Source organism: Anoplopoma fimbria, chromosome 16 (genome assembly GCF_027596085.1).
Source record: "Anoplopoma fimbria isolate UVic2021 breed Golden Eagle Sablefish chromosome 16, Afim_UVic_2022, whole genome shotgun sequence".
Taxonomy (NCBI): domain Eukaryota; kingdom Metazoa; phylum Chordata; class Actinopteri; order Perciformes; family Anoplopomatidae; genus Anoplopoma; species Anoplopoma fimbria.
This window is the reverse complement of record NC_072464.1, coordinates 9,493,635-9,506,526: the sequence shown is the minus strand read 5'-3', so window position 1 is coordinate 9,506,526 and position 12,892 is coordinate 9,493,635. Positions and strand designations below refer to the sequence as shown.

The following is a 12,892-nucleotide window of genomic DNA, read 5'->3' as shown; positions in this document are numbered from 1 at the left end:
CACAGGATTTGTGTAAAACATCAAAATGTAGAATATCATCAGCCTTACCATTTAAATAGGCTGTACAAAAAGTTGCTGGTGTTATTGTCTACACACAATATGAAAATGATCATGCCTCCTTATAAGCTTTTTCGCATTGTACTTTTTTTTAGATTCAATTTTAAATGCTATAAAAAGCAAAATATATATAAGAATAACTTCAACCAGCTCTTTTTCTCAAGCAAACTAAAAAATGCTCCAATTAACAACATTATTCCTCAACATACACTCATACCCTCACAATCATTAACACACAAGATTCAAACAAGAGTGTTACGCACCACAGATATTTATACTGTTGGTGCAGGCTTGTTGAGAATAGCACAGAACTGTATGTACCATGATGTAGCTCAATTGAAAGTAGCTCTGGCATTTCTGAACTCAGCAGTTGTTGCAATGATTTTATACTGGACCAAACTATAAACACCCAAACCATCTCAAGTCCCCACTCTCCCTCTAACCTGCTGCTGCTTAAAGTCAGTGGTAATTAATCTGAATGGTTCGGCCAATGAGGAGGAAGAGAAGGCCGGATAGGAGGCAGAAGAAGATGCCAATGGGGGCAAACATGAAGGACAGACCATAGTTGAGGGACAGCTGGAAGTTTGGACACAATGTAGACCGCTGGTGGTCTATGTAGACGTCCACCACATCCAACACCTGCACCCACAGTACGTACATGACCACCACACAGAGCAGGAAAAGACCTGGTAAAGAGAAAGGCCGCAGAGGCAAAGAGATGATGATTTTTATATAAACCAAACAGGGCAAAGAAAAGAAAATGTAACCAGTGGTGGGAGAAGAATTCAGATCTTTTATGTAAGCAAGAGAACCAACCCAACAATGCTAAAGTGCACCCTTACAATTAAAAGTACAGGAGTATCATCAGCTAGATACAATGTTCTGCCGAAAATGGCCCCTGTGAGTGATATTTCATTATATATGACATTAACAGGTTTTTAATACTCCTGCATCAGTGGCTGAGAGGAATTGTATTTTTGCTGGTCAAGGCGTGGCTGGTTTTAGCAAAGGGTCACATGATAAATCTTAGGAGTCGTGGGATGAGGTTCTTCTGCCACATGAATGTAAATGTGTTTCTTCTTGGGGCTTTAAATTGTAATTTGCAGTAAATCGACAGGGGAAATGTCTCTTTTGTGGAACTTCTAACAAATCATAGATATCTAAAATGTGATAAAGGGTCCCAACCCGACACTGCTGTTTTGAAAAGTGTCACAGGTCAAAAAGGTTGAGGAACTGCTGGGTTAATACTTAACAATGCAATGGATTGTATTTTATAAATTTGTTGAATCGTAATTTGAAAATGTACTAAATACTAGCAGGAAGTATAACATAAGAGATAAGTCAAGTACAGGTACCTCAAATTTGTTCTTTATATGTGTATTTGGTTATTTCCAACATTGAAATTAAACAATTTAAAAAACTCACCAGATGCCAGGAAGAGGCCGCCCCCTGCTTTGTACAACCGGTGGCTGGCGAACGGAGCAGCACAGATGATGAAGAACCCACCGAGCACTACAGCTGCCACACCAATGAGCATAAAGATGCTCCAGAAGCCTCTGTAGACTGGACAACAGAAATGTTAGTCAATTGTATCACTGAGAAACATAAACTCAATCTGTACAGAGACATTTTTAAATAGATAAACAGATACTTACTTATGGCCGTATCATACTCTGTGGCATTGTGGGTCTGATGAGACACAGGGAACGGGAAGAGGTAGGCGTGCATGCAAACTTTTGACTGAGGCTGATTTGCTGGAGGGAGAAAGAATACAGAATACATAAAATACATGTCGTTGAATGTAAATAGTAAACAAACACAGTTAGCCATTTGCTCTCATGGATTGGAATATGACAAAATTGTGTCAACAGTGTGAAAAACTTTTGTTAATACTGTTTTTTTTATATTCTTTCCTTACTCTCTTCTCTTCCACCATGTGAAATTCCGCAGACCCTCACAAGGTCGCTTCAGTGCCAGAGGCTGTTTCTGACAATGACCCTCCATTCAAAGTCCCCATCAGAAAATAGCCTATTCATTATCACCAGACAAACGACCAGAATAACATCATGTGGCGCAGCTTTGTAACAGTCTCATGAGGGGATTTCTACCATTATGGCATCATGAACGTTTATAGAAAGAAAAGCAGCAAATCAAAAACTGAACTTTATCCTGCAAAGTGATGCCATGTGATCCTGAGAAAGCGTCACGCTGGAGGAGAATTGTTTCCTGCTTTTAAAAACGTTTGTTGTTAAGATTTCTAAAAGGGAATTACACTTCACTGGGGTCTATTTAACTCCGGAAACATTTGTAACATCACAAAGAAGCATAATGTACTGTACATTTTTTTTTCTTTCTTTTTGGCAAAAAAGGAACATGTATTTTCTCTTAAAATATGAAATGTTTCCTAATAATGTAATAATGATAATCTTTGGTCATTTTCTTATTCTGCCTTAATCACATGTGCGATCACAGTTTGTAACAACAGGTTACCACTTCAATACTTTACATGTATTCTAAAAAGAGAAAGTAAAGCCAACGGCGACAAATAAATAAGGGTTAACTATTGTAACAACATTTGTCACTTACTGAACCAGAGCTTCCACATCAGGTTGTCATCACCCAAGTTGCCTCCAAACGAACACCTCCAGAAAAAACCTTCATGGTATAGAGTGACATCACTAGTGTCCTGCTGCACCACCACATCTCCACGCTGGAAGAAGGAGTAAAAGATAGAATCATAATTTATTACCTAATATTTTCTGACTTTAAAAAGTCTGCAGAATAGGGTTTGTATATGCAGATTTATGGATGAAACTCCATGTTATCTGTTGATGGGATCAAAGCCTGAGAGCTGTCACCAGATCATGCGAGGCAGGTGTACAGTGTGTTACCGAGGTGGTAAAGAGCAGCTGCTTAGTCAGGTCAAGGGTCGAGCTGAGCAAGCACCCATAACCTCGTGCAGGTTTGGTACGGTGCCGAGTGAGCGTGCGGGCCAAGTATGTTCCCATTCAGTAAAACACTCATCACTGGTGGTCACTATTTTTGCACGAGAGCAAAAATCCTAAATTGCCTGTTATGTCATCTATAAAACACCTCTCAGAGAAATGAAGGCAGAGGGTGCAGACTGTGATAAAATTGGACCTTCAAGTTTCACCAGTCAAGGTTAATCTAATCATAGTGGGTTTTATTTTGAAATCAGCCTTGTTGAACAAGGACAGTGGAACCCATCCTGGGGATCAAGAACCCCTAAAAGGGAAAGCAAGATAAAGCAAGAAAATGTATGGGATTGCAGTGAAGCACAACTATTTTTCATTTTCTTGGGAAAATACTGAATAGTTTTAGTCTTTTTGTTATGTATTTGAACAAAATAATTTAAGAGAAAATCACTTATTAAATGGCATATTAAAAAAAAGTTGAGAACCAGCGGTGCAGGATGCTAACAATCCTACTGAGTCCACTAAAGAATAGGAATCCTGCACTTTTTTCATGTTATCGCACTAAAAATAAGATTTTAGTCAATTACGATTGACTAAACATAAAAAAACCAGATACTCACATTGTATTAAACTACGTGCTACTACTTTGGTTTTATTGTGGTGATATCATGTCTCGATTCCAGTGTCAGTTCCCACTATGAAAAGCTAGGTATGTTTTAGTCGGTGATATTTAATACACCGTCATACCACTGGGACTACTGGGATTTGTATCTCTATCACAGGGGCAAAAGCTATTTCTCAATCACTGCATAGCTGCACACACACTACATTAAACAGTGTCTCATTACATGAAGATGTCCTAAAGGGATTCCTCTCCACCCTCCAGTTCATCTACTGAAAGAATGATTGGAGCAACTGATCACAGTTTCTAAAATAGAAGAAATTACTTTGATACTAGTTTAAATATCCACCATTAGACCATAAGAGTACAACTTCACAATACATAATTGAAAGCTCAAATACTATAAATAAATATATATAACTACAGTCTGTGGCCTAACAGTTGACCTAATATCAGTAAGTGGGGTTACAAATATGATCATGATAACTAATATATAAACAATAACAAATTATAACTGATCTTCCTCTGCTGCTGATTGGAGTCCAACACCCACCTCTATGGTCACACCACCCAGGCCAACAGATCCATCTGGGTTCGGGTGGCAGCTTTCTGAGGCCAGCAGCCAGTAATCAGTTCCAAACGAGAGGAGGATGAACACAGCTGCCAACGCCCCAAAGAGCCCTGCGAAAAACAACGCCACGCTAAGCTTCATGGTACTGGAATGACCAGCCACTCAGCTACTGGATGCCAACGCTCAGTCTGACTTTCCCCTCACACTATAGTGAGAGTATGTGACAAGCAGAGGCAGAAAGTCCTCGTACAGTTGATCCACTGATGTGCTGCAGCTGGTTTATGTTGATACTGGATTTTGACTCCTCTCCTGTCCCTCTGTCTGTGTTATGGGAGGACAAGGTTGAGCACATGACTCCTCTGGACCCTGCTGGGGTCTGCAGTCAGTCCCCCACCCACCCACACCCTCGGCTATTTTTGGGGTCTGACTGAAGGCGGCTGCTCCACTCCCAACAACCCCACATTGGGGTTGAGTGTGTGAAGCAGTTGGAGAGTGTGAAGGGAGGGGATCAACACAGAAATAACCGGTGGCAACTGGAAACCACATCGTCTGCACGGGAATGTAGGGGCAGGGTGAGACTGAAAGGACAGAAGAAGAGCAAAGAATCCCACAACACACTGCCCAAAGCTGCTCTCCCACCAGGATGACACACACGTAAACACACTCATCTCATATACTTATTATACTTATTGGGTATTTTCAGTTGTATCATACTGCAAGGACACAGAGATCATTATCAAATGGAACTTTATAAACAGTTACATTTATCATTATAGATATAATACTAATGTTTAAATAACAAAAAATACACACATTAGAAGTATTTCTCAGAAATAACTTACATTGAAATTGTAATATAACATGTCAGTTAAATCTTAACAGTAATACTTTCATGGCCTTGACAACAAAAGCCATTTAGACATTTAGCCATTATTGTGAGGTAATTTAGCTAGTGCCATCAATCCATGTTTGTGTCAGTGTAGAATCACTGGTTTATTAGCAACTAAGGAGCACATTTAGCAGTTAACCTACATATAGACACTGAAGTGACCCGTCATTCCACCCACATTCATTGCGTGTGTGTGTTTATGTGTGTGTATCTGTTACTAAGACTGACTGAATTTTCAGCCATAAAGATACTGATATAATATGTTATGTGAAACAATTAATCCTGTTGCGTTTTGCACTGAGCATGCAACACAACGGGACTAAACATTGTCACAATGTGAAAAAATGTTTTGCAGTTCAAGGTGGTATATAGAGTGATAACTATGTATTATTATGATTTGAGAGTAATGTAACATTTTTTAGTGTTACCTGCAATTCAATTAAAATAGTGTTGTAAACACATGAAACTACAGTAGTTGTGGTGGTGATTGTACTAGTTTAAATACTTCATAAACTTGAATAAAGTACTGAAACTACTTCAATAGTAATGTTGTTTTACTTTATGCTAAAATTTGTACTTTTGCTGTAAAACAGAAATATTGTCCATGGCAGCCCTGTAGCCAGTAAGTTATTGTAAAATAATCCTTAGATCTCTGCAGTGAGCAGTTCATAATGTGTTGGATAGCCCACTTTGTCCAGTAGGTGGTAGAAATGTATCTAGTCAGTCTAACTGTAACAGCTGAAACCAAAATAAAAGACTATGGGAAAATTGAAAATCTACAGTTAAAAACTGCATAAGTTATGAAGGGCTATTTGTCATACACATTATAGCTATATTTAGTTTATGCACACAATAGTAAAAAAAAATTAAAAAATAAAATCTAAATTTAAGTGACATTGGTATTTCAATTTACACGTGTATATATATATATACTGTATATATATTCATATTGTATCATTGTTTGTGTGTGCTGAACCTTGAACTTTGAAAAGTTAGTTTGAAAATCAAATACTAAAACAAATCTTACAGAAGAGGAAGCTCACTATTTGGCCTATATATAATAACTGAATACAACTTCTAAAATGTTGAATAAGAAAGTAATATCAAAAATCCACTCATCTGTTTATGAATAAGTATTAACCATTCAGTTTTGTGACGTCAGTGAGCGATACCAAGTGTCAGAGCAGCCACGGGGGTTTCAGACGAGACAACGCGTCAGTTCAACACCTGAGAATTCAACTACGACTGGGAAAGTCGGGTGTCATCGCTGGACGTTTATTGTCCATTTAAAATCCGCCACATTTTACACCTGCCACATTTGGGCAGACGTTTGAAACCGAGCCGTGTCTCTTCACCTCTTACCCGTGACACCCCCGCCGGATGAGGAGACGATCTCTGTACTGTGTTTGGATACTTTGGTGTGGAGCGGATGAACTTCCGCTTGGGCTGCAGCCGTGCTGTCACATCGGGAGGATGAACAACCAGAAATGTAGCACCTTATTTCAGAAACCAAGAGGACGCACGCGGATTATACAATGTATCTACTTGGTGGGCTTCATGGTGAGTAGCTAACTGAGACTAACTCAAAGGATTAATGGAAACAAATAAAAACATTTACCAATTCAGATATTATAAATATGCTTCATGTTCAAACTAGCTACTGTCCTATAAAACATGTTTGACTGTAGAAAGAGGTATCATGTATCATACTGTATAATGTAATATTTATTAAAAAAAAAAGTGCAAGGCCAGCTCCTGTAAACCAAGCATATGTAATCATAAACCGACATTGTCTTGTTGTACCATTTTAGAAATAGTTTTCTTCTTAAAAATGCATCAAACATACTTTCTGGCCACTATAAATTAAAATTAATGTTATTTATGTAATCAAATACACTTGGTTTGTGTATGTATTTTGAAAGATATCAGCTTAAACTCATCAGGTGGGCAGCTACTAAATAAGGGAGATGTTAGTCAACATAGCAGGCTGTTTTTGACACCTATGAGAGTTGCCTTTTCAATTATTCACTGTCAGTACAATGTGTTGTGAAAGGGAACTGGCACTTCCTTGAGTTTAAGAACATGGTGAAACCCCATGCTAGATGTTATATCAGTGCATGAAAGTCTTAGGAAAATGAGAATCCAAATATCCAAGTTGTTTTAAGAGCCAATCTGCAGTCATTCTTCAGAGGACTAACTTTACATTTTAGCCGTTTTTTTCCTGCTAAATGATCATCTGATTAAAGGTTACTAAAAGAATCCAGGCGACTCTGATTTTTGGCAGACATTAACAGCTGAGGACAGTAACGCTACTGAAGGTTAAGCAATTTGTGTAATGAGCAGTGCTAGAACACTGTATAGCCTGCTGTGTGACTTCAATAAAGAGCTTAGCACAAGAGCATGCACCCATCTCAGCAATGTGATTAGATTCTGAGGCTGCTGCAACTGTCTTTAAAATCTCTGTGTTTAATTCTGGACACTGGTTTTTAAGTGTTTCTTTCCGGTCAGAGGTTTTCTGGTGTGATAAAGTCCTGATAATGATGACAGCTTGCTCTGGGTTCATTCCTGCTTTCTTTCTCATTCACTTCCTTGTTTCTTCTAGGACTTGTTTGGCGTGAGCATGATCATACCGCTGCTGAGCCATCACGTGAAGTCCCTTGGAGCAAGCCCCACTGTGGCTGGTATTGTAGGTAAATTGTCATTTATTAAATTACATCCAAGCAGATACTCCAAGGTCATGCATATTTAGGCAGAAAGCTGACAAGCCCTGAAAAGTGTTATGACCAAATAATTGTCTGCAGGGAGGCAGATAATCTAAAGTTTTGTAAAATTGTTTGCCTTTTTGTTGGGAACGATTGTCATGAAGACACATAACAAAACATATGCATGTGCAACAGATATCTGTGTATGTGTATGTGTATGTGTGTGTAATAACCAATAATGTCCTTTTGAATTAAAACATGTATGGAACTGTTGCAGGATCTACATATGGGATCTTACAGCTCTTCTCAAGCACACTAGTTGTAAGTATTGACTTTGTTCCTTTCTGAAAAGTCTCTGTTTCTAACCCCTGTTCAGCCTCTCCTGCTGGACAAGGCATGCACACAGTTAGTGTCCAAAGTGGTTGCATTCCATGTCGTCTCTGGTATTTTATGAAAACAATAAACACTGGCTGTTAATACACCCAGTCTCCGCACATTCACACACACAAGCTACACCTGGTTAGCCGCAGACATACAAATATCACTCTTTTTACACAGGATTTTATTTTATGATTCCACACCCTCTATGACTGGACACTGCTGAGTTGTTTATCAGTGTTTTAACCGTTGAATAAAAAAATCAAAGCCTTGATGATTAAACCTTGTGCAAACTGTTAAGACGTTACTGCCACTCAGAAAAAGCAGTGACGGTACTTTACTATAAGCATGGCATCTGACACAAGATTCTCAGCTTCTACGTATTTCTCCTGCAGTCTGAAATTGGTTTAATTCTCAGCGGTCATGCGACAAATTAAACAGATAAGGAGTCAACTGTTGGTTCTGCGTGCAGACCGGGTGAATCCTGATAAACTATGGGATACATGGCTGGGTCCATATGATAATCCAACCAGGCTACACCCAGAGCACAGTAAACTCAATTGGTCCTAATTTCATTATTTCATCAGGTGTGTATGAGTGTGTGTGAGTGTGTGTGAGTGTGTGTTTGTGCGTATGTGTGAGTATGACAGAGAGAGATATACAAGGCAAAACTCTGATAAAAGCTACTTGGTTGGGAGGAAAATCAGGGTTTTGGGATTTCTCCTTCACTTTAGTATCCCCATACACTACCAGTAAGCCTAAATTGATGGCATTAGGCACAAGCGATGCACAGCTCTCGTGTTTAACCAGACTTTCTGAAAGATGTTTATTGTCTTTAAATCCACTTTCTGTCCAGACAGTTTCCCCTCCAAAAAGAACAAATGGAAAGCAAAACATGATTTTTTTTTTATATATATATGCTAGCATTTAGCAAATGTTTCCTCTTGAGCCACTAATGGTTAAATATTTTTCTATATTTCCCTTCTTGAGATATGATTAAGTCATCCGGTCTATGTGGTCCCAAACGTTTAATTCCAGTGTTTGCTCCAGGAGTAAAGCTCTAAATTGTACTGTGGAGAAATAATCCACACAAGTCATCCCTACTGTTGTAACGTTAATTTAAGTACAATATCAGTCCTTATTAAGCTAGCTAGCAATATGTGCACACACTTGCACCATTCAAATCAACCAATGGGATGCTTATAGGGTCCCTGGCCATCATGCCCCACTCACGTTCTGAAAGTTAAGGTAGATCGCTGGCATATGCATATGGTTTGTTGGTCCAGAGTTACAAGTGCAGTAGGAACAGTTCTGCCAAGATTTTATTCAGAATATAATGAGACATTGCAAAAAAATGTTTTAAGTAGACAAAGTTAAGTTTGCCATTATTGTGTCTGATAGAGATAAGCCAATCATTTATTCTTTACATAAGCGTCCTCTGGTTGGGACATGCCCAAAGGGCCCCAATTTAAAAAAAACGCTGATGGTCATTTCCTGTGTGTGATTGGCAGGGGAGCTGGAGTGATGTGGTGGGCCGGCAGTACTCTCTGCTGACCTGTCTGCTGCTGAGCGCTCTGGGCTACGGCCTGCTCGGGATGTCCACCAGCATCGCGTTGTTTGTCCTCGCACGGCTTCCTGTGGGTAAGTCCCAAACTAGTGAAGACATTTTGACATGTCACAGTTGGAAAGCCACAGGTGTAAATAATAAAATGAATAATGGCTGAATTCCATTTAGCTTTTCATCGTTAATGTAATTAGTAAAACCTGTGCTTTTCCTACTATGACAAGTGAAAATGTCTGCTGTGAAAATGGTCTGTTGACATCCCTAGATCTGTGTTTTCACTAAATTGTAAATGTCCATAAAATTCTGCTTAACAGCTTTTGCTGCATAAACCAAGCGTCTTTAGAAATAGTTTTGCAGCGGATATAAATGAGAATATTTATTTGACCTTGAATGTATTCTTTACTGACCATGCTCTGTTTCTAAATGCACCAGCATGTATTTTAAGTTATAAAAAGATGGTTAAATAAAAAAATTGGGAAAAGTTTAAATGGGACAGTTAGGATGAATTAATTGTTTGTTTGATGGTCTTATGAACTTATTTACTGCGTAGGTACATAGCTACCTGTTGAATTTTCTTCTCATTTAAGTTGTATGGTTACAGACCGGGCCTCTGTTTCTTTGTTCTTGGGTACAATAAAGTCATGACTAGTGATTAAGATAAGAAAAACAAAGTTCTAATTATTTTCTCAAAGCCACCACCTTTATCTTAAAGGCGAGATCAGTCACTCACCATGTCTCACTGTGCATCGACTGTTTTCTGTCTCAGGGCTGTTCAAGCACTCCCTGTCCATCTGCAGAGCGCTGCTGTCTGACCTGGTGTCTGAGGCCGAGCGCCCTCTGGTGATGGGACACTTCAATGCAGCCTCCAGTGTTGGCTTCATCCTGGGTCCTATGGTGGGCGGCTACCTCACGGAGCATGAAGGCGGCTTTTATACTTCCTCCTTTACCTGTGCCTTCATCTTCCTCACTAATGCAGGTGGGTGGATAAATGAGATAAATAACTGATATATTGTATTTCAAGTCTTTATCTGACATTATGTGTTTATCATTCCAGGGCTTGTATGGATGCTGCCGTGGAGCGAGACACTAACTCACCAGAATGACAATAATTCCAGTAATGACACAAGCAAAGGTTGTCATGATAAAAACTGCAGTAAGTTGGTTCGCAATGGCTCTCATGCAAATAGTGACCACTCAGTGTTGGCAGCAGAGACTGTACCAGGGTCCAGAGCTCCTGGGAAGCTCCGAGTTGGTCTGGGGTGTACGGAGGTGTCTCTGCTCCAGTCTGCCTGGAGACAGCTGTCCTCAGTGGGCTCCAAGATCCAGATGGTGGCCCTCTCCGACATGTGGGACCTCTTCCTCATGCGTCTTTTGATGGCTATAGCTATCATGCTTTACCACAGTAACTTCTCTCTGGCGATGGAGGAGCGTTTCTCACTTAAACCGAAGGTGACGGGTTATCTGATCAGCTACAGCAGCACCTTAGGGACCCTGGCTGGTTTCCTGGTGGGGCCCGTAACCAACCTGTATGGGAACAACATGCCTGCTCTGCTACTCCACTCCACAGTTCTCACCAGTTTACTAATTTTCCTGTATGCTGCCGCGCCCAGTGTGTCGCAGGTGCTGCTCACCTCCACCTTCTTTGCCATTTCCACCACTATCGGACGGACGTGCATCACAGACCTGGAGCTGCGTAGAGGAGGGGTCGAGGCCAGTGGGACCCTGATCGGAGCCGGGCAGTCTGTTACAGCAGTCGGTCGAGTCCTGGCCCCTCTCCTCTCTGGTCTGGCCCAGGAGTTCAGCCCTTGCGGCCCCCCCAGTCTGGGAGTGGTCTTAGCTCTTGCAGCTGTAGGTTTAATGCTCATTAGGATCCCCAAATGGGATGGGAAAGGGATGACAAAAAGCAACAAAGAAAAAGCCAAACTCTGAGTAACTGAAAGAATTTAAAATCATTGCAAATCTACCACACAGAGAAGTGCTCTTATTTTGTAGGCAGCCAGTGTGAAGTTTTGTGAAGATAAACAGCCGACTCACAGTGGGAATTATATGTCCTGCTCGAATGCCCCTTGCAGTCGTATCTGTATATGCGACAACATCATAGGGTCTAAATGGCTCCTCACCACCAGCACTACAGCAGATCTCTCAGGAAAAGCAGTTTCAAACTCAAGCACGCCACTGAGGTGAGGTTATAGCGGAAAAGTTTAATCTGCTTCCCCCTGTGCTTAAGTTTGACCCAACAGCAACAAAAGGGCCTTTTGTCGGCACATGCTACTTGGGACAGCTTGGAAACAGTGAACACTTTTATTTATAATGTATTTCTCTAACCACTACATTGTACAAAGTACTTGGAGTTACTGTCAACCTGCTGATGATACACTAAAGGTCAAAAAATGTCTAATTCATCAAAATACAAGACAACTACGATTACCTTTCAGGCAATAATGCTTAACACATTCATAAAGGGGCTGAACCTAGTTGCTGTGGGGACATCAGGCTGCCTGACCACACCGAGGTAGATCACACTGTTATTGTTTAAGAGTAGACAAGTTAGCCATATTTAGTTTACAGTTAGTTTACATTTTACCTCAATGCCAGTTGATTTTATGAATGCACTGCATCCAAAATGGTTCCTATAGTGGTATATGACCAAATGTTTCTTTATTTTACAGTCACAGAGATTTGTTAATTTTTCTTAGGATATGTTTAATGAAGATATTAAGAAATTGTTAAGTTTTTTTTTAAAGGGGACATATGCTAATTTTCATGCTCATACTTGTATTTTCAGTTTCTACTAGAAATTGTTTACATGCTTTCATGTTCAAAACACAATATTTTTCTCACGTTGTCTTATTATACCTGTACCTGTAGTCATCCTCTGTCTGAAAAGCTCAGTATTTAGGGCCTTTGTCTTTAAGCCCCCCTCCCAAAAAAGCCCAGGTAAGCCTTTGCAAAGGTTCTCAAGCTGTGGGGGGAGATTCTTGTTAGCCTTCATCTGTGTAGGAAGGGGATCCAAATCTGAATGTTTTTTTGCATCAGGTTTTCTGATCTAGGCGGCCCAACAAGAACCTGACTGGGTTGTCTTATTTCAGTTTGTGGGTTGTAGTTTAAATGATCTGTCCCCTTTAAGTTATATTTCAATATATATATATATATATTTCCCCTTTTGGAAGTAG

The 12,892-nt window shown here is 40.0% G+C and overlaps 2 protein-coding genes across 2 annotated transcripts; one reads left to right on the top strand and one right to left on the bottom strand.

Annotated features, from left to right (window-relative positions):
• Positions 1–516: 516 nt before the first annotated feature.
• tmem182a (transmembrane protein 182a) lies at positions 517–4,327 on the bottom strand. Its single transcript, XM_054615967.1, has 5 exons — positions 4,169–4,327; positions 2,644–2,767; positions 1,713–1,811; positions 1,483–1,620; positions 517–743 (listed from the first exon to the last, which is right to left on the bottom strand). The coding sequence occupies exons 1-5, from the start codon at positions 4,325–4,327 to the stop codon at positions 517–519; spliced, it is 747 nt and encodes a 248-aa protein (XP_054471942.1).
• A 2,163-nt stretch (positions 4,328–6,490) lies between these two features.
• mfsd9 (major facilitator superfamily domain containing 9) lies at positions 6,491–12,868 on the top strand. Its single transcript, XM_054615224.1, has 6 exons — positions 6,491–6,635; positions 7,678–7,765; positions 8,055–8,098; positions 9,667–9,796; positions 10,486–10,695; positions 10,774–12,868. Exons 1-6 carry the CDS (start codon positions 6,549–6,551, stop codon positions 11,646–11,648), a joined length of 1,434 nt encoding a protein of 477 aa, XP_054471199.1. The 5' UTR covers positions 6,491–6,548; the 3' UTR covers positions 11,649–12,868.
• Positions 12,869–12,892: the final 24 nt, after the last annotated feature.